This window comes from Hemitrygon akajei, chromosome 12, assembly GCF_048418815.1.
Source record: "Hemitrygon akajei chromosome 12, sHemAka1.3, whole genome shotgun sequence".
Classification (NCBI taxonomy): domain Eukaryota; kingdom Metazoa; phylum Chordata; class Chondrichthyes; order Myliobatiformes; family Dasyatidae; genus Hemitrygon; species Hemitrygon akajei.
This window is the reverse complement of record NC_133135.1, coordinates 30,651,330-30,673,595: the sequence shown is the minus strand read 5'-3', so window position 1 is coordinate 30,673,595 and position 22,266 is coordinate 30,651,330. Positions and strand designations below refer to the sequence as shown.

General features: G+C 36.3%; 1 protein-coding gene across 14 annotated transcripts in view; it reads right to left on the bottom strand.

The window, feature by feature from the left end:
* Positions 1-22,266, bottom strand: part of LOC140736838 (receptor-type tyrosine-protein phosphatase F-like) — a 344,443-nt gene that overhangs the window by 155,522 nt on the left and 166,655 nt on the right. For 7 of the 14 annotated variants that reach the window (XM_073062804.1, XM_073062808.1, XM_073062807.1 and 4 more), the window contains exons 6-7: positions 14,064-14,081; positions 5,104-5,214 (exon numbers count right to left, since the gene is read on the bottom strand). In XM_073062804.1, the coding sequence (XP_072918905.1) occupies positions 5,104-5,214; positions 14,064-14,081 (129 nt within the window). The remainder of the gene's footprint in view (positions 1-5,103; positions 5,215-14,063; positions 14,082-22,266) is intronic. The other 7 variants (XM_073062806.1, XM_073062810.1, XM_073062809.1 and 4 more) reach the window with 1 other exon arrangement.

Below are 22,266 nucleotides of genomic sequence, written 5' to 3'. Positions count from 1 at the left end.
AATTGGTAGATGTAAATAAACAAAACACCAAAATGAAGCCACTAGGACCTAAATCATAGTGACAAAGTCTATGCATTCTTGAGATTCTTTTACAAGTCTTGTTAAAACCAACACAAACGACAATTGATAAGGAAAGTTGGCAGTGAAGGGAACAGAACTCAGGTGTCATCTCTGATTTCTGGCATCACCTTGGAATACTGGGGAGATGACAGCAAAGCCTAACAGCAACCAGCAGATTATGTAGAAACACAAAATATGCCATTCGTACCCTCACAGATGCTGCCTGACCCATTGAGTTATTCTGGTAGATTACTTCTTGCAATGGATGAGAGAAACTGTTCAGAATGCAAATTATTTTTTCTATATTCACAACGACTTCAGAATCCACATATTGTTTTGAGAATAGCTGCAATTAGCCCGTTTTTTGCACGTCAGTTTAAAACTGAACTTTTTCCATATCATCTTTTTCCCATACCCATCTACTGGCTAGGCATTTTTCTCTTTGAACAATCATTGAGTGAAACAGAAATGCTAACCCCTTTTTCCTTACCAAATGCTGTTTGACTGGCCAGTAATTCAACCTCACTCTAAGGTCCAGTGAAGAATTCTGATGCAAGGTTTCAAACAAAGTGTCAACAATTCCTCCCCCCACACCCCACAGAGATGCTATCTGAGCCACTGAGTTCTTCCATTATATTATTTGCTGCTCCAGATTCCAGCACCTGCAGTTCCTCCTGTCTTCTGTAATCCACTGTTTGCCAGTACATCAGTACAAATAAAATATCCCAATTTCCACTTGATCTTCAGGGCCTCAATAGAGTGAGCAGGTTTTATTTGACTGAGGTTTAAATGGTCAGCTCTTCTTGCCAAATCATGGGATTTGCCAGAACCATTTTAAATGTCACTCTGCTTTCTCTCACTCGCCAAGTTTAGAAATTTGCATCTGCACAAAGATGAAGACTGAAAGTCTCTACCAGCAAAAAACATTTATCAAAAATACTGCTGCTTCTGGAATCTGAAAAAGAAGTTCCGTAAAACACTGGTAATACTGAGGTCAGGCAGAATCTAAGAGAAAGTTGAAACGTTAGAAATGAAGCAAGCTTTAAATTACAGTGAAAAAGAGAAGAATGAAGGGCAGAGAGAATAAAAGTGAAAATGTAAACAGGTGAAGATCTTGAGAAGGTTAATGATTCAATTGGTGATAGTGTTGGCTAAAATAGGGTGGTAAAGGCAAATCAGAGAAAATGAATGAAACCAAAAAAGGAAGGAAAAAATACTGACTGCTGGAGAAACACAACTGGAAAGGTAGTTTATCTAAAATTGTTGAAATCAATATTGAGCACTGTTTTGTGCCAGGGTGGAAGGTGAGAAGTTATGACCAGTGAACACATTTTTTCCTCTCCACTGTTCCAATGAGACCATTTGTGTTCCACCCTCCCACCTCCACCAACATCCCCCTTTCATTGTCTTTCTATGTAACCTTGGAAAATGTAGTACCTTTTTTTTTGGTCACCTGCAATCCTATCTTCCAAGTGAAGCAGCAATTTACTGTATTTGATGTTTTGTCTAACATTGGGAAACCAATGCAGATATTACTTTTCAGACCATTTCTCTTTAGTCTGTAGGGGTGACCATGAGCGTAACATTTTAATCTTCATCCTCTTCTTACTGTGATCCACCATTGGTCTCAAACAGTTCAATGTATACTCAAGGGTCAGCATCTCATCTTCAGTCCTGGCACTTATGACCCAACATTGAGTTCAACAATTTCAGATAATTTTATATACCTTTACAACTCTTTTTCAACTGGTACCACTACACTTGTGTCATTCAATCTCCTCTGGTCTTCACCCTATTACAAACCTTCTCTTTTATTCTTTTTGCCCTTCTTCAAAAGAATATTTGTATAGTATTTGCAACATACTTGACATCTCTCTTTCCCTGCTCTGATGAAAAATTATTAACCTGAATCACAAGCTATTTTCCCCCTTCACAGAAGCTGGATAATTGACCTTCTGGGAATTCCTTGCAGTTTCTGCTTTTATTTTACATATTTAGCTCCAATGAGATACTGACAGCAAGATTCAGAAGAGAGCTCAAGAGGAATTATAAAGTACATTTAAAGTAAGCAATAATGAAATGCCAAGAGTGCTATCTTCAGGACATGCACACAAGAACAAAAAGAATGGTCTGCCAACAGCAGAATAATGGACTTCCTCGGTACATTCATTACCAGCTAGCAAGGGATTTTCACATTTGACATCAAAACTTGTTAACTCTCAAGGCTTAGTGAGAGTCTTGACTCACAGGAGGCACTGTTGTCTCTGTCAGAAGACAATGGAATCACTTCAGAACATAACTAGGCTGACAGTTTATGCCAGTACTTAGGATATTAACATTAGTGCTTTGCTGGTAATGCATAAGATTCCATCCCATTGTATGAACTGGAGCAAGAATGTTGCTTAATGCTTTGGCACACATTTTCCTCTCAACAAATACAATCAAGTTAGATTAACTAATCATTTAACTTATAATATTTATGGGACAATATACATAATAAACCATCTCTTTCTCTCCGAAATAGAATACTATTACTGAGGGCCTGTGCAACTGAACTGGGAGAACCACTACAGCGCATCTTCAACATGAGTCTAGATCAGAGAAGAGTACCCAGACAGTGGAAAACATCTTGTATTGTCCCGGTACCAAAGAAACCACAACCAAAGGAGTTGAATGACTTCAGACCTGTTGCCTTGACGTCGCACGTGATGAAGACCATGGAGCGGCTGATAATACAGAATCTGAGGCCACAAACCAGGCACGCCCGGGATCCGCTTCAGTTTGCATATAAGGAGAAGGTGGGAGTGGAGGATGCTATCACGTATTTGCTGCACAAATCACTCTCTCACCTAGATGGGGTCAGTTGTGCTGTGAGGATTACATTCCTTGACTTCTCTAGTGCCTTTAACACCATCCAGCCCAAGATCTTAAAGCACAAACTAACGGAGATGGGAGTAGACTCTCACATGGTGGATTGGATAGTGGACTACTTGACAGATAGACCTCAGTATGTGCGGTTGGGAGACTGTAGGTCTGACACAGTGGTCAGCAGCACAGGAGCACCACAGGGAACCGTACTCTCTCCGGTCCTGTTCACCCTGTACACATCTGACTTCCAATATAACTCGGAGTCCTGCCATGTGCAGAAGTTCGCTGATGACACGGCCATAGTGGGGTGTGTCAGGAATGGACAGGAGGAGGAGTATAGGAAACTGATACAGGACTTTGTGATATGGTGCAACTCAAACTACCTGCGTCTCAATGTCACCAAGACCAAGGAGATGGTGGTGGACTTTAGGAGATCTAGGCCTCATATGGAGCCAGTGATCATTAATGGAGAATGTGTGGAGCAGGTTAAGACCTACAAGTATCTGGGAGTACAGTTGGACGAGAAGCTAGACTGGACTGCCAACACAGATGCCTTGTGCAGGAAGGCACAGAGTCGACTGTACTTCCTTAGAAGGTTGGCGTCATTCAATGTCTGCAGTGAGATGCTGATGATGTTCTATAGGTCAGTTGTTGAGAGCGCCCTCTTCTTTGTGGTGGCGTGTTGGGGAGGAAGCATTAAGAAGAAGGACGCCTCACGTCTTAATAAGCTGATAAGGAAGGCGGGCTCTGTCGTGGGCAAAGTACTGGAGAGTTTATCATCGGTAGCTGAGCGAAGGGCGCTGAGTAGGCTACGGTCAATTATGGAAAACCCTGAACATCCTCTACATAGCACCATCCAGAGACAGAGAAGCAGTTTCAGCGACAGGTTACTGTCGATGCAATGCTCCTCAGACAGGATGAAGAGGTCAATACTCCCCAATGCCATTAGGCTTTACAATTCAACTGCCAGGACTTAAGAACTTTTTTAAAGCTATTATTAATGCTTTTTGAGTTAGTGATTTAGATGCATATCATATTATTACTGAGTTAAGTATTGTATGTAATGAGTTTTTGCTACAACAAGTGTATGGGACATTGGAAAAAATGTTGAATTTCCCCATGGGGATGAATAAAGTATCTATCTATCTATCTATCTAAAGCAACAGCTACTGGTTGAAATTTCTATGATAACTTGTTAAATACTCTGTGAAACAAACAGCACACCAGAGGTGAAATATTAAATGTGATAAGGAAGTGACAATCATTAATTGCTGTCAGAAATAATATGACACAACCAGAACTGGTATGATTAACATCTATTTCAAAAGAAGACTGGTCATTTAGAATGTGCCTTCTGCACCGGCCTAAATCAAAGACAATAAGCAGAATTCCAAAGTAGCTGCAAACTTGACAGGTGTGCTCATGGGCTCTATTCGGTACACTAGTGCTGTATTTTCATTTTCAAGCATGGCTGTAAGGAGTCTAAAATCAATGCTAATTTCTTCACTGTTGTGTCGTCTCACATGCTTGAAGCTTAGTTTTCCGACTGTGCCCCAGGACTGTGTGTCACAATGTAGTGAGAATGATAAAGGAAATGCAATGATGGTCACTTAAGTGAAACTTATACGGTTCTATCTATATCAATAAGATTAAGTAACATAACAAGCATATTGAGTTAGGAAATATCCCCCAAAATTTCTACATGCTGTAAATAAATATGTGACAAATGCACTCACTTTGGAAGATTTAAATTCTTTAGGTGGAATTTACTCATCATTTACATTACCAACAAAAGTTTGGAGATCTTAATATGCTGGTATCCTAACCAAGCGTCCATTCATATCTTCCTTGGTTAAAACAGAACCTCAGGAGACAAAACAAAGCACAAAAAAAGAAAAGCAGCAACACTGCACTCTTAATTTAGGTACTCAGTACTCTGGTTACTAAGAAAAGAGAAAGCAAACTTACACAGATGTTTTAGTAGATATTTCTAGAGCACATTTATGATTTTAAAATGTTACTAATTCTCACCCATAAAATACACAATTTCAATCTTGAATGATATCTTCATTATTGAATCCAAATGCAGTCCAGCCCAGAAAATTTCTTACTAAGCTCTACATTTACAGCAGAATGCTAAAACTGTAGGACAAGTAGATGAAATGCGCTTCTTACCTCTGACGTACAAGTTGGCTGGAGCAGAGTAACGTGTTCCAGCACTGTTAGTTGTTACACATTCATATTTGCCCTGGTCAGACTCTTCACTGTTCTCAATTTGCAAGGCACCTGTATAACAACACAGACAATGCGGGTCACTTCTGATCCATCAACGGGCTATCCATATTTGAGGCATTAATATGGTGCAGCATAATGGTGTACAAGTGCAAAAGATCAGGACTCCTTTTTGAGCTTCTCCCAACATGTGGAAGAATGAAATGAAGACATATTATTCATATTTGATTACACCCTTGGGCTCTGTCTTCAGTTTTTTAACTGGTGTGTACCTACAAAGATTTCAGCATATGTAGTGAGGAGAAAAATAAATTTTAAGAATTGATTTTTTTCCAATGATCACACTCCTTTAAAAGGTACAAATCTCCTTTCATGAAACTGAAATGACTTTGAAATAGGACTCTGTTTCCACTAACCCTCCACCAGCTTCAGAATTCCATATTGTTGTAGTTCTTACCTGACTGAACAAACATGAATCAGTTTTATTAATATACCTTGTGTTTCAACCTTATTCTACACAAACAGCACATGGTGGAGTTGGTACTTCAATCCATACATGACAAATAAGTTAATGAAACATATAACACACACAAAATGCTGGTGGAACACAGCAGGCTGGGCAGCATCGATAGGGAGAAGCACTGTGGACGTTTCGGGCCGAGACCCTTCGTCAGGACTAACCGAAAGGAAAATGATGAAATGAAACATACGATGGATATTCCACTCCTTACTCAGCTACTGAGAAAGCTTGTATGATTATTCTAATGCAACAATCAGCAGTGTAACGACCAGTTTGTGTTCAATAATTTAATTGGATGTTGATTTTTTAAAAAGTTACCTTAAGAAAAATTTGCCTAAAAGTACCTTCATGTCATGATGTATAATTTTCTATATGCTGTCATGTTTAATATAAAGAAAAATATACTGAATAAAACTAAATATTCACAGTTTAAATCATCACAATCTTGAAAACATTTTAACTGCATCTGCGTGGACACATTTTTGTTTTTTAGAAAACAAAATATCAGCAATACAAAACAAGGATAACCAATTTATTTACAAGATGCAGGCTTGCTCTGCTGAATGGGATTATAGTTCCTTATAATAATTTTTTTTAAGAAAATGTAGCTAATATAACAAAATACTGAGTTTACGCATTAGAAATTTGGCTGAGTCAGACCCTCGGGATTGGCCAGACTTAATCAGCAGAAAGCAGTCACCATTTTAGATAGTTTTATGATTTCTTTTGTACAAAATATGAAGGAATTTCAACATCTTATGACAATTTAAATTGTTTGATAACAGTAAAAGGAAATTCTAATAGGTCATGGAGTTCTACTTCATGTGGGAAGATAACTCTGTTCTGGGATATTTCCCCAGGAGTAACTGCAATTTCTTATTTTAAAAATATATTACTTTATTACAAAATGTTTTGTGTGAAACTTTCTGGCTATGTAAGATAATTAAACTGGTAAATCTCTCAAATCAGCAGGCTAATCTTAATTATAATATTTTTAAATGATCATTATAAAAAGATAAATAAAATGATCATTATTCACCCTCCCTAAGCTGTGGAATCTTTTTTGAAGTTGTATTGTACGCGCTGAAAATTAAATCCTATTGTAGTGTTACGAATGTGCCACAACTCTGAGGGGCCGAAGGGTACAAAGTAGCCCCCTCCTTTTCGAGAATCGCAAGATCGCTATTAATTCGGGTCTGGGACCCAGGAAATGAGAGACGTCCAGAATACACAGGTTTTGGAATGTGTCCTGGCCCCAGAAAGGCAGAACCATTGATAACGGCCATTGTCTCTTGGAGACGGAATTGTGTATTGAGTACTGTACTATTCATTGAAGCCCTCAGGGAATGACCAGAGTGGGCTGGTTGAGGGATTGCATCATCCCAACCTGATTGACATCTGAGACCCCGTGAGTAAGGATAAAAGAGGGTCTGGGGAACAACCCCTTCAGACGCACCAGGAGAAACACTAGAAATCCCGTGACAGCATTTAATAGCGACAGCCGGTGGGGCCCGCGTGCGTCCTTTTCCATTTGCCTAGGAATTGGCGGGCTTACCACGGAAGAACGGCTTAGCTAAAGAAGAGGACACACCAACGAAATTTCGAAGGATCGACATCATAAAAAGGAAAAGCTGGCAAGTTTCTAAAATCTCTCTCGACTCCAACCAAAGGCTGCAGCCTGAATGAACTGAGTGACTTTTATATTTCCGTCGGACAATACATTATCCCCAGACAATGATAGAGTTATTTCTTATTGATCATTATTATACCCGCACTTTTAGATTTAGTATTGATGACGTATATTATCTGTATGTTTGCATTGATATTATTTTTGTGTATTTTTACTAATAAATACTGTTAAAAATAGTACCATCAGACTTCAACGGACTTCTCTATCTTTGCTGGTAAGTGACCAAGTTACGGGGTTCGTAACAGTAGTTTCTATCTTAACTGCAAACAAAAGTTTTGGGGTGTTTTTGTTTGGTTATGCACTTTAACCAAAGATAGGGAAGAGACGAATGTGTAAGAAAAGACAAGCAATAGCAAAATTATTTGTTTGTAGGAGAGGGCTGTGAAACTAAAATCTAGCATACAACTTGGTTGCTTCCCTCCTTTTTTGAAATTTAGAGGTAAGTAATTAATTCAGAACAGAGTATCTTGCACAAACTGAAAGATAGTTGTTCTTGTGCAGTATGCTATATGTGCTATTAGCAATGCAGATTGCTTTGTAGATTTTATAAACTGGTATCAATTATTAGTCTTACTTAGTTTTAAAATGGAACAAAAAGGAATCTGTAGCTTTAGGAGATAAAATATATTCCAAATATTGCATATGTGCAAAATTAGTATGAAAATATAAGAAAATCTTTGTGAACACAAATTATTATGCCACTTTGGTCTGGTTGGTCTTAAATGTTTTGCAGAATCTAACCTCACAATTTTAGAAATTCAAAAGAGATAGGCAAATTGAGAGACGTAGTAAAACATATTTTTCTAACTGAATAGTAAAGTACAAGATACTACAGGTCTAAACTGGCAGAGATGTTGACCAACAGAATGCTGCTAAGAGCTCCCCGACTGAAACAAAGCTTAAAATAAAATGCAAATATTTCAAACAGATACCAATTTAGTAGGTCAGAACTGAATTAAGTAACATCTAGGAATCATTACAGAAACATATCTAAACATATTTTGCCTCAGGTTCATTTTTGACATCCCAATTTGACTTACAACTCAAAATATTTGGGAACATGTTGCAGTATCCAAAGGTAGTATCCTACAGGGTGTATTTACATAAGAGAAATCAAACTCTTCTAGAAAAGAGTAAGAAGGACCAAATCTGAGAAACAAACTTGACGCATCAGCATAAATGTCTATCCATAACAAGATACAACATTACTTTGGATTCTTTCTCTGAATGTGCATTTAAGATTTTCTTTTTTAGTTTATATAGTCCACCAACACCTCTGTTGTGGTTACCTTGTTAAAATAATTAAAACGTTCATATGTCATGCACCCTCAGATGCACATAGAAAGTGTCATTTGAGCAATATATGATACTCGTGAGTTCACAGTAAATTAAGTATTTGTGATCAATGAGCCATTTTAATGGCCATCAAGGAATATGAAGCAAAGAGCTCTTTCTGTCTGCAGACAGGCTCAAAAATCATGGTAAAACAAATGCTGTTGCTGTTTAAAACATCAAATAGCATCAATGAGACAATAGTTCCCTAATTAACCACCTTACATTTAAAGGTTGCCAGAGTTTTAACCAATCTGCAATTTTTTGAGAAATGAATGCACATGGATCTCAAATAATTTTACAGAGGATTTCTTAGCCAACAGTGATGGGGAGCTGTCATTTACAGAACTCTGGCTGGTTTAAATTTTAATTTAAAAAAAAAATGAAAACCTGGTAAGAAATGAACTACTTCATTATCCCTCAATCTTTTCCCACTAAAGTTTAACCATACCCACACTGGAAAACAAACAAGATGCTGACATTCATTATCTTCCTGTTTAAATATTTTGAGCTTTTTAATGGGTAAATGCGTGTTCAGGTATTAACAAGATGAAAGTGGTGACATCCAGGATTAGGATTATTATTCCAATAAATTGGAATTAGAAACTTCAGATACTGTTTAGGCCTCTAGTCTCTTTGATTGCTACCTGTATGAGAAATGAATCTGGGTGCAGCTCCTTCCAGGCCTTGTTAGGGAACTGAAGTTGAAGCTGGTCGACCTTCGGCTCATTTGGAATAGTAATGAGGTTTTAGATAGCAGCTTCTGGGAGGTAAGCAGGTAGCTGACTGACTGTCAGGTGAATGAAAGGGAATGGGCAAATAGTGCGAAGTAGCTCTGTGACCATTCCCTTCAATAACAAAATGCCGCTTTCCGTGCTGTTGGGGGGGACATTGCAGCGACCAGGTCTCACGCGCTGTGTCTGGCTCTGTGGCTCAAAAGGGAAAGGACGGAGAAGAGCAAAGTAGTGGTGATATGGGATTCAAGTTAATTTTGAGCTCTATAAAAATTCTAAGTTAGACCATGCTTGGGATACTGCATTTGGTTGTGGTCACCTCTGGATGGAAAGGAAGGGAAAAAAGGTGCAGATATTTACCAAGATGCTTCCTGGATTGGAGAGCATGCCTTATGAGGATAGGTTGAGCAAGCTAAGGCTTTTTTCTTTGGAGCGAAGGAAGATGAGAGGTGACTTTATAAAGGTGTATAAGATGATAAGAGGAATAAATAGAGAAGACCGCCAGAGATTGTTTATCAAGGACGGAAATGGATAATACAAGAGGGCATAATTTTAAGGTGATGTCAGAAATAGTAGTTTTACAGAAAATGGTGGGTGCGTGGAATGCATCACCAGGGATTGGTGGTAGAGGCAAACACACTAGGGACATTTAAGAGACTCTTGGATGGGCACATGGATGAAAGAAAAATGGAGGAACATGTGGGAGGCAGGGGTTCATGCGATCTTAGAATAGGTTAAAAGGTTTGCACGATATTATGGATTGAAGGGTTTGTACTGCACTGTACTATATCAAACACTACATTATAAGCAGAAAATCTTTACTAATGGTTTGTCACTGCAATTAACATGAAATATTTGCTCTTCATAGAAATATGCACAATTATTATTTCTGTCTAAATCCATGTTCAACAAGAAAATTGGCTTAGTATCTCTGAGGTTATATAAAGCCACAAATACACCATGTACAGTGGATTCTTGTTATTTGGGGCAGCCATTTACTTGGGCCAACTCAAAGAACATAAATTAATTAAAATTACCCAGAATTCCCTTTATTTACATGGGACACCATGCTGCTTAATTAGAAACAGGGCCTGGTGCCAAACAGCTTTTAACTAGGGCCAGTCACATACATTTAGAGACTACAACTTGTTTAGAGTGTACAGTTTTAAAATAGTGGCAGTCGCACATGCTTATGCCCAAAACGCAATGATTTCTTTCATTTATAGTTGGTGAGAAATAAGCAGTAAGACAATTCAGAACTGTTTTACTCAGTGCAGTTTCAAGCATTCAAGCCTGGAGATGCCAGAAACAGCCAAGAGTGAAAATGAAATGATTTTACTACTTCAACAAGTTAGGAATTACAAAGAATTTGAAGGTATCAGCAATCATCTTGAATGTTGCAATAAAAATGAAGATTTGGAGGATGCAATCATCAAAAGGATTATATGAAGGCAGTCCATTATCTGCACTAGGTGCCTGCACCTATTTTGTTCATTTACAGTCAATCAAAAGAACACAGCAGCATACACTGGATTAATTCCTCCACTGATAACTATTAGGAACTAATACATAGCTTTGTAGTACTGTAGTAGTTAGTATTGATAGTGTCCAAATTTGTTCTGCTTTTCATTTAAATACATAATTTGTTATTCAGTTAAACAGTATCTTTTTTTTATACCTTTTTAACCGCTTCCATTAAATTTTGGCTAACTGGGGCAGCTGCTTTAATTGGGTCAAAATTTACTGGTCCCAATGTGTCCCAATTAACCAGCATCCACTCTAATTAGGTGTGTGATTTCTTTGATTTGTTTTAAAGGACAGAACTACTGTACTGTCCAACTTCTGAGATGTTAACCACTTTTTCTTTGCATGGATACTACATAAAGATACTGCAACTTCTAAAACAATGATAGCAACTTTTAGGCATGTTAAAAGCACTGTTAAAGTACCTGCAAATTCACAGGAGAGTATTTGTCACTCTTAATTTATTTACTGGTACCATTTAGTTTTACAATAACACACTTTATAGCACATTAACAGTCTAGATTATTACTATGACAGTTCTACCAATACATTTCTTTATACTGTAATATTTCTTAATTGAAACAGACCTACTCTTTTAATTCATATAAAGTATATATCAATGTATTAATAATATAAATAGTTTAATGATTTAAATGAAATGAATGATTTATTGGCAATGCTATGCAAATGATGGTTAAATGGCTCCAATGCCTAGATACTTTAATGTCACCAGGAGGTGGAACACTATTTCTTGACCTCAAAACTGTAGAATAGGTATGAAGCAGGTCCTCCTCAGATATGCAGTTTTGTCCAGATGCTGCCTGGGGGTTACTGGAGTTGTGATATTCACATTACAATTTGGTACATAAACTTGCTGGCTGTATTTTTGCTGATATATGACAAATATTAGATATATTTTGGATGGGCAATCTATTATGAAACCATGTTAGCACAAGAATTATTGTAAACCAGTTAAACTGTGCCTTAATGAAGGTAGCTAAAAGTAATGATTTACAAACTGTGCAATTATTCACATTTAATTATAGAATGTGCTGGAAGCAAGGCATCCATAAACATCGAAATGGTTTTAAAGCAGGACTTTGGTGCAAGGTGTGTGTGTGTGTGTGGGGGATTTCAAAAATTATTTTAGAAACTTATAGTCAGTTCAAGTATCTGTCCCACATTGTTAGCACTTGGAATGGCTTGTCCTCTTTTATACTGTCCTTTCAAAATGCTTGATTTTCAATTACTGATTAACATGCTTGCAATTATTATTCACTGTTTACCTCTCTGTCATCAGTGAATATACCATTTTATCAAGCCACTGCTTAAGAAAAAAAATCAAATCTCTAGTTATTCCTCTGATTGTTTTCAAATTTATGTTATATGTAAATATTGTTTTACTCTATACTTCATTTAGTTACAATAATTTGATTAACCCTTATTTAACCTCAATGAAAACATTTCACTTCCTAATCACTTATCTCTTTATAGCTCTTTGGTTTGGTATAAATCCTTTGAAGAATTCTTGGCATTCCTTTTAATAGTTTTTATCCTAATTATAGAAAGGCTACAATATTTATTTTATGTGCATCTACTGAAGACAATCCATTGAAGCAATTGAGGAACAGCTTCTTCCCCTCTGCCATCTGATTCCTAAATGGACACTGAACCCTTGAACACTCCCTCACTTTTTAAATATATGTTATTTCTTTTTTTTTGCAATTTTTAATCTATTCAATATACATATACTGTAATTGATTTATTTATTATTATTTCTTCCATATTATGTATTGCATCAAACTGCTGCTGCTAAGTTAACAAATTTCATAACACATGCTGGTGATAATAAACCTGATTCTGATTCTCATTCTAACGTAGACAAAGGAAATTTGGAGATTCTAGTGGATTGCAGAAGCCAAGTTGTGTATACATCATGTTAAATAAATGTCCCACAGTGAGCAATATGTAAATGAGTACAATAATAAAAACTGGATTATTTTATTTTAACTAATGGTCTCATTTAGTGCACTAGACTTGTAAAATGTTTGTTCTCACAGATGGTGTAAATTGTGGAGCCTGGAGAGCTGTTGTCTGATGAAACAGTCTAGGTAAGTAATTTAAGGTAAAACCAAACTTTAGTTATTTTGTGTATACTTCAAAAAGTGAGTATACTAGCAAAACAGGTGTGTCTCTTCTCTTTATGACACAGATCTTATAATGCATGAACTATTAAACCATCAAGCTCTTAATTTCATAGTTAACATTATTGTTGCCACATTTTCAAAACTGACCATGTTCTTGAGTCTATTTTAAATTACAAAATACGAGTGAAAAGATAAGACTAGTACCAATCCAGAAGGTAAAAAGGCTTCACCATCACGGTGAAACCAAGCAGCAGATCTACTGTCACTTTTTTATTTTTAAAAAACTCCGAGTGGAAAGACAGGCTCTTTTCTCAGATCTCGAATTAATTTAGTTCTGATTTATCTGTACTTTGAAACTAGCAAATGGACCAACTTTAAAATCTGAAATTAACATATGTGAATTTACCTGTACCACACTGTTTTTGCCTTAATCGCTAAGAATAAAAATAAAGTTGAATTGGTAACACAAATTATTATTGATATGCATCAGACAATGACATAACAGTTAGCCAATCAGAATGCAAATGTCACAGAAAAATGTTTTAAAACTGGGCCACTTAAGGCATAAAATGTTGCAGTTATTTGTTGAATTGTTTTTATTTCATAATGGTCAGTCCTCCTGGAGACATTAAGTTCCTACATACAAGAATAGTATTTGGTATTGTACATCTTAAAAATTAAAAACACATGTTCATCAGATTTTATTTGAGTGATTAAGTGGTTCTGACAAATGATAACTTGTGTCCATTTTGTGTAAAAAGTATTAAAACAATAGGAAACAAAAGCCACTGCACGCTGGAGTATAAACAGATGGGGTCAGGGTTTAAGAATGAGATAAGGGGATGAATAGGCAAAAAGTAAAGTGTCGGGGCCAAGAGAATGCAAGGAAATGAGAACATTGGGGTAAGGGGAAATGGGGTGTGGATGATGATTCTGAGCACGTTCAGCATTCTTACCTCTGATTGGTGTACCACCTGGTGAGGTAATTTGAATGCAAATAAGATTAAAGAGAAATGTTAGTACACAGAGGAGAAAACAAAAAAAATAAAGAGAACTGAAAGAAACAGGAAAGAATTAGATTTTTTGTTATATATAGTAAATATATATATTTATTTCTCAGCGACAGAAAGGGTTGATGCAAAATAACAAGTCAGAGCAATTTCTTAGGAAGGTTAGTAAAGCTGTTCTCAACAGTGCAGCATCCATGTAAGTGCCTGGACTTCTCCAAGTTCTGAATTAACAATCAGTCTTCTGCTAGTTAACTCATACAGAGAGCAGTGTGCTGCAGGTGGAATAACAGGGAAAAAGGTTCATGTTCTTTCATAATTTTTTATTAAAACACTTCAACCATTGCATAATTTTTAAACCTTTTCTTGGACAGCAAGAACAATGTATCATTTGGTCAGGGCTCATTAGATAATATTTTATGTTATTACAAGGAGCTTGTTATGAGAGACATGGTGGGTGAATGTGTATGCCTCAGTTAGTAGAAGAATGCCATGCACCACTGCTTTTATGCAAACTGCATTCTGAACACCAAGCACTTACCAAAGGATTCTGAGAAGTTCAACTGAGAGACAGAAAACAGAATTAAATAGGACACACAGTGCCTTGTGAGCCTTTAAAGCTACTGATAGATAAGGATTTAATACAGGTGGTTCATAACTTTATATTGAATGCTTGGATCTCAACTCAAGATATACTTGTACGAATTTATTTGGCACAATGGATAATCAAAGCCCCTTTTTCTCAATCAAGTGCTATAAAAGTTAATGATCACATGGCCTTTACTAAGAAAAATGGCATTTTGCATAAGTCTGCGTATCAGTTACCTGCAGAGATTCAGTAAACTTAAAAGGACACAGTACAACATTTAAGTGCAATTCACAAATCACCAATTTCTAACTTTTTCTCCTATTGTGCACAAAACAATTTGAAACAATTTTACATAACTGAAATAAATTGTTAGCATTTACAACAATTCACAGTTGTTCATTTTCAGGTTTCATTTCTAAGAATACTAATATTTAGTGTACAGCTGGTCACAGATAGATAGGCACTCTTTCTGAATTCTAGTTTCAGATTACTGTTTTTTTTGTTTGTATTATAACCATCTAGTCCTGCTGTAAGACTATCCATCTTCATTATTAACACATTTGACTCTGTCCTCATCCACTGTTTAATCTGTTGGGTATTCCAATATTCTCTCCTTTCAATTTCAGTTCTCCAAAATGGTTCCAACCTGCATTGCATGGCTTTGACCTGCCCCTTCTGTTTTCTCTCTCTAATTGCTATAATTAATCTTATCATCCAGGTGACTTTGTAAACAGCTTACTAAAGTGGAAAGCCCTGCCTCAGCCCCTAAGAGATATTCCCATTATTCATTCCAACTCACTTTGCCCAGTCCTCTGCAACTTAAACCTAACTTGTTTTATCACATTTCCAGTTCTGATGAAGGATATTCAACCTACAGCAATAATTCTGTCTCTCCTTCCAAAGATATCTACTGAGTGATTTTGGCCATTATTTTTTGTTTCCATTTCCAATACTGCAGCAGTAATTAGCAGTGATATAGCAAATCTGAATTTGGAGCTTCTCCATAAATTTTGTAAGGTCAAGTATTTGCATTAAAAATGCAGGGTACAACTTCAAATTCAGACACGAAACTTAGAGGTGGAGAGACCGATTCCCGAGAGCTAGCAAATAAACTGAAGTGTACGCTCTGTTCTTAATTGAGACCTGTCATCAGGATCCTTCCAGGGTATTTCTGCTAAAATGTGACACACACACCTTGCATTTCATAAGTCAAGAATAGCTCTACCAGCAGAATGGGGAAACATTGATTTTGATACAGGGTTTCCAGAAATGTTGGCATTCATAGAAGTCATTGTGTCCTTATAGATGTCTCTCTGGCAGCCTTTTTCCAATTTTGAACAGTTTATTATTCATTTTTCATCTGATAATTAATGTGCGACTTTTCTTCCTGTAGGATTTCCTTTGGCACTTCTAGTTACAAATTTTTGAGAAGCAATTTTCTTGAAATCATCCGGGTGTGGTGACTGAATCCCAGTTTAGATCAGTCAACTTACTCAACATGCTAGCTGCGATTTAAAGAAATAATGCTCCATTTTCTTTTTTTAAAAATTGAGTGTAAGCAGTATAAAAACTCTTGTTTCTGTGAAAGATCAGCACCAGTAATTTCAGACAAATGTGATTGAAAATCTTGGGATCACTATCACCCTCCTATTTTTGTCGGACTAACTACAATAATGCAATTAGTAGGATGGGATATACAAATGTGTCAAAGCAAAGTCCATCCTCATTGTGTAATGTCAACTTACACAAAAACATGGGCAAAATTTATCAACGCATGTTTTATCCGTAAGCCAATTTCCAGTGTTGTGCAAATGAATTTCACAGCCTTCTTCTCCAGCTAGTGAAAAACTAACCATTAACTGGATGTCCTTGGAACAGTGGAGGATGAGAGGTGACCTGATAGAGGTGTATAAGATGATGAGAGGCATTGATAGTCAGAAGCTTTTTCCCAGGGCTGAAATGGCTAATACAACAAGGCACAGTTTTAAGGTGCTTGGAAGTAGGTACAAGAGGAGGTATTGGGGTAAGTTTTTTTTATAACACAGAGAATGGTGACTGCGTGGCATGGCCTGCCAGTCACAGTGGTGGAGGCGGATACAATAGGGTATTTTAGGAGATTCTTGGATAGGTACATGGAGCTTAGGAAAATAGACGGCTATGGGTAACTCTAGGTAATTTCTAAGTACGTGTTCAGCATAGTATTGTGGGCCGAAGGGCCTGTACTGTGCTGTAGGTTTTCTATGTTTCTATATGTGGTGTGCATACTCACTTGGGATAAGAGAGGGCTTTCTGTGACACATTATTTTTAACTCGTACAGGTAAGGAACTTGGAAAGCATTACTATTCTTACTTTACAATTATTATTATCCAATCCATCAACTTGTAATTTATTTAAAAGGCCTTAAGGATATACACAAGATCTTATGACAATTTATGATCTGGTTCTCAACCCTAAGACAGATTAAACATTTTGCTATCAAGTAATTTCAAACAACAATACATCTGACCAATCTGAAGAGAATTTCGATTACTTTCTGCTCCTAACATGTTAAAACAAATTGTTTGTAATTATCAATAATAATTGATGGCTGGTTTAACACACAGATATGACATTGCTCTATTGATTAACTGAAAATTACAACAAAGCCTTTAAGCCTTTAAGATTAGTGCCCAATGTTACAATTGCAGTTAACTTGAATAAGCTAAATACTTTTCTACAAAGGCAAATACTGGTGAAAATTCATCCTCTGCCCTCTGGAAACAGAAGTCAATACATCACGTAATCACATGAGCACAATATGAAGGTGCAGGAAACTGGTGCTGAACTTTAACTGTCAGATGAATCTGTCCATTTCATTTTTGGAGCTAATAACTGACTGTGATTGCTCAGGTTTCTCCTGGTAGTCCAAAGGTACTGACTATTCAAACAGGGCAGAGTGCATTCTCTATGTCTCTACAATACCAAACACTCAGAATGAGTAGTTAATTTACTGCACAGTTTTCAAAAATATTAAATATATCTAAATATTACAAGTTACTCCCAAACAAACCAAGAGTGATATAATGTAGTAATATAACAGATAGTTTAAAATTAAGGAACTATTACCATCAATCCCACTACTTACTTTGGTTCCAATCTTTGGCAATAACAAGGATGCTCAAAGCCAGTTAATGCATCTGAATTGGGTAAGATTTTCTTCCTCTCAAGAAAGCAGCTGTAACTAATCTTGAAGCACATAAGCTTTCAAATTATCACCTCTTCAAGAACTTCCTTTGTAGAAAATTATTTCTGTTTTTCAGCAACTGATCTGTTTGGCTTCACCAAATAATCTTCCCTTTATCAGCAACTCAGGAACTATGAGCTAATCTTCAAACTTTTTATTTTCACTTCAAGTTCATAATTATGCATAATCAAAATTATGAATTTCTATTAACTTCCAATGCGGGCACCATTTTTGCTAGCAAAACTCAAAAATCACAGGTTGAAATATTAAAAATCTGGTGGTTGTCACATTGTCCCATTTGATAGGATAATGATAAGCAAATTTTAAAATGCAATCCATGCTATTTTACGTGTTCAGAATCAGAATTATTATCACCGGCATGTGTCGTGAAATTCTTCTACAATAAGCATTTTTTTCTTACTCATAGTGCATATAATTGTATGAAAAGTATACTACCTAAATGCGTTATTTGAACAAACCAGTTCCTACTGATTGGATTGAGGAATAGTATTAGTCTCAGATACCGTTATTTCTATTTCCTTTGAATGCATATTAACAGAATTTCTTCAATGGCAGCAGAGTGGGAAACTTCTAGGGCTGGATGTTGCTTTAGAGACTGAGTATCCTATTGACTTCCAAGTGTGCGTATAAGAAGGTTTTTCTAATTCAGGGGTCTAAATTTTATTAATATTGTCAATTTGTACCCTTGCATTCACTGGAAACATTTTGTTTTAATCTACTCCACCGAACTTTGATAATTTTAAAAAGTTTGTATTGAATTCCATTTAATCACCTATTTTGCAAATAGAAAGCACCATTTTTTTGGTTTTCAAGTTGATACTCGTTCATATCAGGCAATTTTTTATTGCTTTGTCAGAGGGAAAACATTGTCAGGGAAAATGCAATGAATGTCAAGGTAGAGGAACAAAGACATCTTGAGTTAGAAATAGGTGTCGACAGATCCTTGAAGGTAAAAGAAGGTGATCAAGAAGGCATAAGGTATTCTTGCTATTCTTAGTTTGGCCAAGAATCTGGAAATTATACTACAGTTATATAAAAAGCTAGATAGAGAAAATATGTATATAGTATCATTCGATATAACATAGGAATGAAGGAACAACATTTCAGAGGTTGTTCAGATCTATGAACGTGTGAGCTGAAGAACTGTAGTGAGCAAGAGGGACTATGTTGGATTGTTTTTACGGTAACAAAGGAGACCAAGGAGAGATTAACTAAAATATACAGAATAATAAGTGACGTAGACAAGGCAAAGGAGATTTTTTTTTCCCTTGATGTGGAGGTCAATAATTAGAAAGCATTTCAACTCAGTTAAAAGGGGAGAGCAGAACAAAATTTGCTTCAAGAGTTGGTCAGGTGTTGAACTGATTGCTTTAGGAAAATGTAGAGGATAAAACGCTAACCACATTTATATGATATCTGGATAATCTCTTCAACAGCTATCATCATTACATTAGGAAGTGGGAGTAATACAAATCATTCTTCAAATATCTGAATACACTAACAACTTTGCAATCAAAATTATGTACATGTCCAGTGCATAGATGGAGGCCAAGAACAGTATGCTAATAAAGTTTTCAGTTTCTAAGCAATCAGCCAAACTATCCTCAATGTCATTTTACAACATCCTCTTTCCAAAATGTTAATTCAATTTTCACCTTTGTTCTAAATTTCTAAATGTTATTTTCTACAATAAAACTTCTCTAACTTATTAAAGCCTCTGTTAACATCATATGCATTGTTTTACTCGTATCTGTCATATCTATTGCTTCCACAGAGCATTTTATTAGATTTGTTAAGCACAATTTCCTATTCTGAAAGTGGAAGTGGCCATTTCTAATTTCTCTATTAGAAATCCCCACTTGTTCTCTATTACTTTCACCAAAGCTTAAAGATGCTACCACTTTGTCTCTCTTCTTGAAATCAGATAATACAGTGGCTGCTATCAGTCATCTGGGGCCTGAATTACAGGGAGAGGCTGGCCAGGCTAAGTCATTATTCTTTGGAACATGGGAGATTGAGGGATGAACTTGTAGAGTCTAAAAACAAAAGACCCAAGGCATATTTAGTACTCATATTTAGTATATTTAGCATGATCTTTTCCTGTTACTATTTAAAGTTTCTGAGTCTGTTTCATTATCTCTTTTTGGTATCCTTCTTTAATGTTTTCTATAGTCAGGGAGTAATACAGCATAGAAATGTGCCCTTTCACACAACTTCATCCATGCCAACCATGGTGCCAATCTAAGTTAGTCAAATCTCTCTCTCTCCCCCCCCCCTCTAAACCTCTTCTATCCGAATACTCTTATCCAAATATCTTTTAAATGTTATTATTGTACCTGTCTCAATCACATCTCCAGCAGCTCATTCCAAATACATACCATCCTCTGTGTGAAGAAGCTGCCCTCAGGTCACTGTTAAATCTTTTATTTCTCACCTTAAATGCCCAAGGAAAAAGACTACATGCATTCCCCCAATCTCTGTCCTCATGATTTTATACACATCTATAAGGTCACCCCTCAATTTCCCCATATTCCAAGAAATAAAGTCTTAACCTCGTCAAGCTCTCCCTGTAACTCATATGCTCAAGTGCTGGCGGCATCCTCATATCTTCTTTACAATCTTTCCAGTTTAATGATAACTTTCCTATAACAGGATGACCAAAATTATCAGCTGAAGATTTTTAGTATTGTAATTTACTCCATTTCCTTTGAAATTGTATTTTTATTTCCAAACAATTTACAGATCTTCTTAACTTTTTAAAACTGCATTCATGCACATGTTCTGAAATCTTTGGATATAGAACTGAACAGCAGAAATTGGGTAAAACTGCTGTGAAACCAAGAAAAATATAATGCATAATTTCTAGCCTGTATTAATGGAAAGGATACAGCAGCATTGGAGAAGGTGCAAAAAAGATTCACAAGGATGATACTGGAACTGAGTGGATATATCAGGAAAGGCTGAAGCTCTTTTCTCTGGAAAAGAGAAGGTTGAGGGGTTTATGTAATTGAGTTCTATCAAATGATGACAGATTGTGATAGGGCTGTTGTAGAGGAATTGTAAGTAGAGGTCATAAACATAAGGATGGATTCTGACAATTCCAGTATAGGAACTCAAGAGATACTTCTTCACCTGAGCCAATAATGTGAATTGCTCAACCACAAGAAGTAACCAAGGCAAATAGGATAGGAGCATTTTGGGGAAAGCTAGTCAACACGAAAGAGGAAAGAACAGAAGGATATGCTGATAGAATTAAAAGTACTAAGACCAAAGGAAAATAGTATGGATCAAAAATATTGGCAAAAACTAGCTGGCCAGAATGGTCAGTTTCAGTTATGAGTGTTTTTTCTAGAGTTCCCTCTTCCAATGTGAACTCAGCCTACTCTTAGGTCTTTTCAAATCATACATTATTCCATTTGGTTGGGCCAGTGGTATTTAAGCAGCCTCCAATTTATAGAATTCATTGGGATTCCTAATCCCTAGTGTAATGAGGCATGATTGTAAAATATGATTCTGAAAGGATATGCCTAGCAATTAAGATTTGGAAGCAAGTCAGTTCTCTGTATTATTACTATTATCAGCACTGTGAATAATTGCTGATGATTGCCTTGCTGTACTGGCTTGCTAAGGGGATCCTTTACTGATTTTGTCAAACAGGTCTCCGAATAATTCTAAACTCAAAATTCCAAAAGAGGAAGAATGTGCTATTTACCATAGCTGATGGTAAACTGCAGCTTTTACAGATTAAAATTAAATACTATCTTCATGCAGACTCAGTTATGTGGGATTGTGGTATCAGAAAGTCACATCAACGTACACACAAACACTTCCCAGTAGGAACATTTCTTTATTCCACTTGGTGAAGTGAGCAAGTAGAATGCAGGAATATTCCAACATGGTGAGAGCATGCACATTTACAATGGTCCATAGATTTCTTAGCATCTTGTATATGTATTCAAACATGGTGATAAGACTTCCCACTGATTCCCAAAATTGAATAGAATATGACTTATCCATCTGTTATCTACCATTTCCTGTTTATACAATATTGGTTTTTATATGCAAAGTACAATGTAACTACCAACTGATAAAACAAACTTAATTCCTGATATCCAGACTCAATTAAATCAGTACTGATTACTACCATTTATTAGCTGGACCAGAGATAAACATACTTTACTCTTGTTTGGACATTTTTTACAGCTTACTTTTACTGTACACAAAATCAAATGACAGCAACACTGTGTAGACCCTAATAGACTGTCTAGTAAACCAGTCTAGTTCATGGGCTGTAACAAGATACGTTTTTTTAAAAATC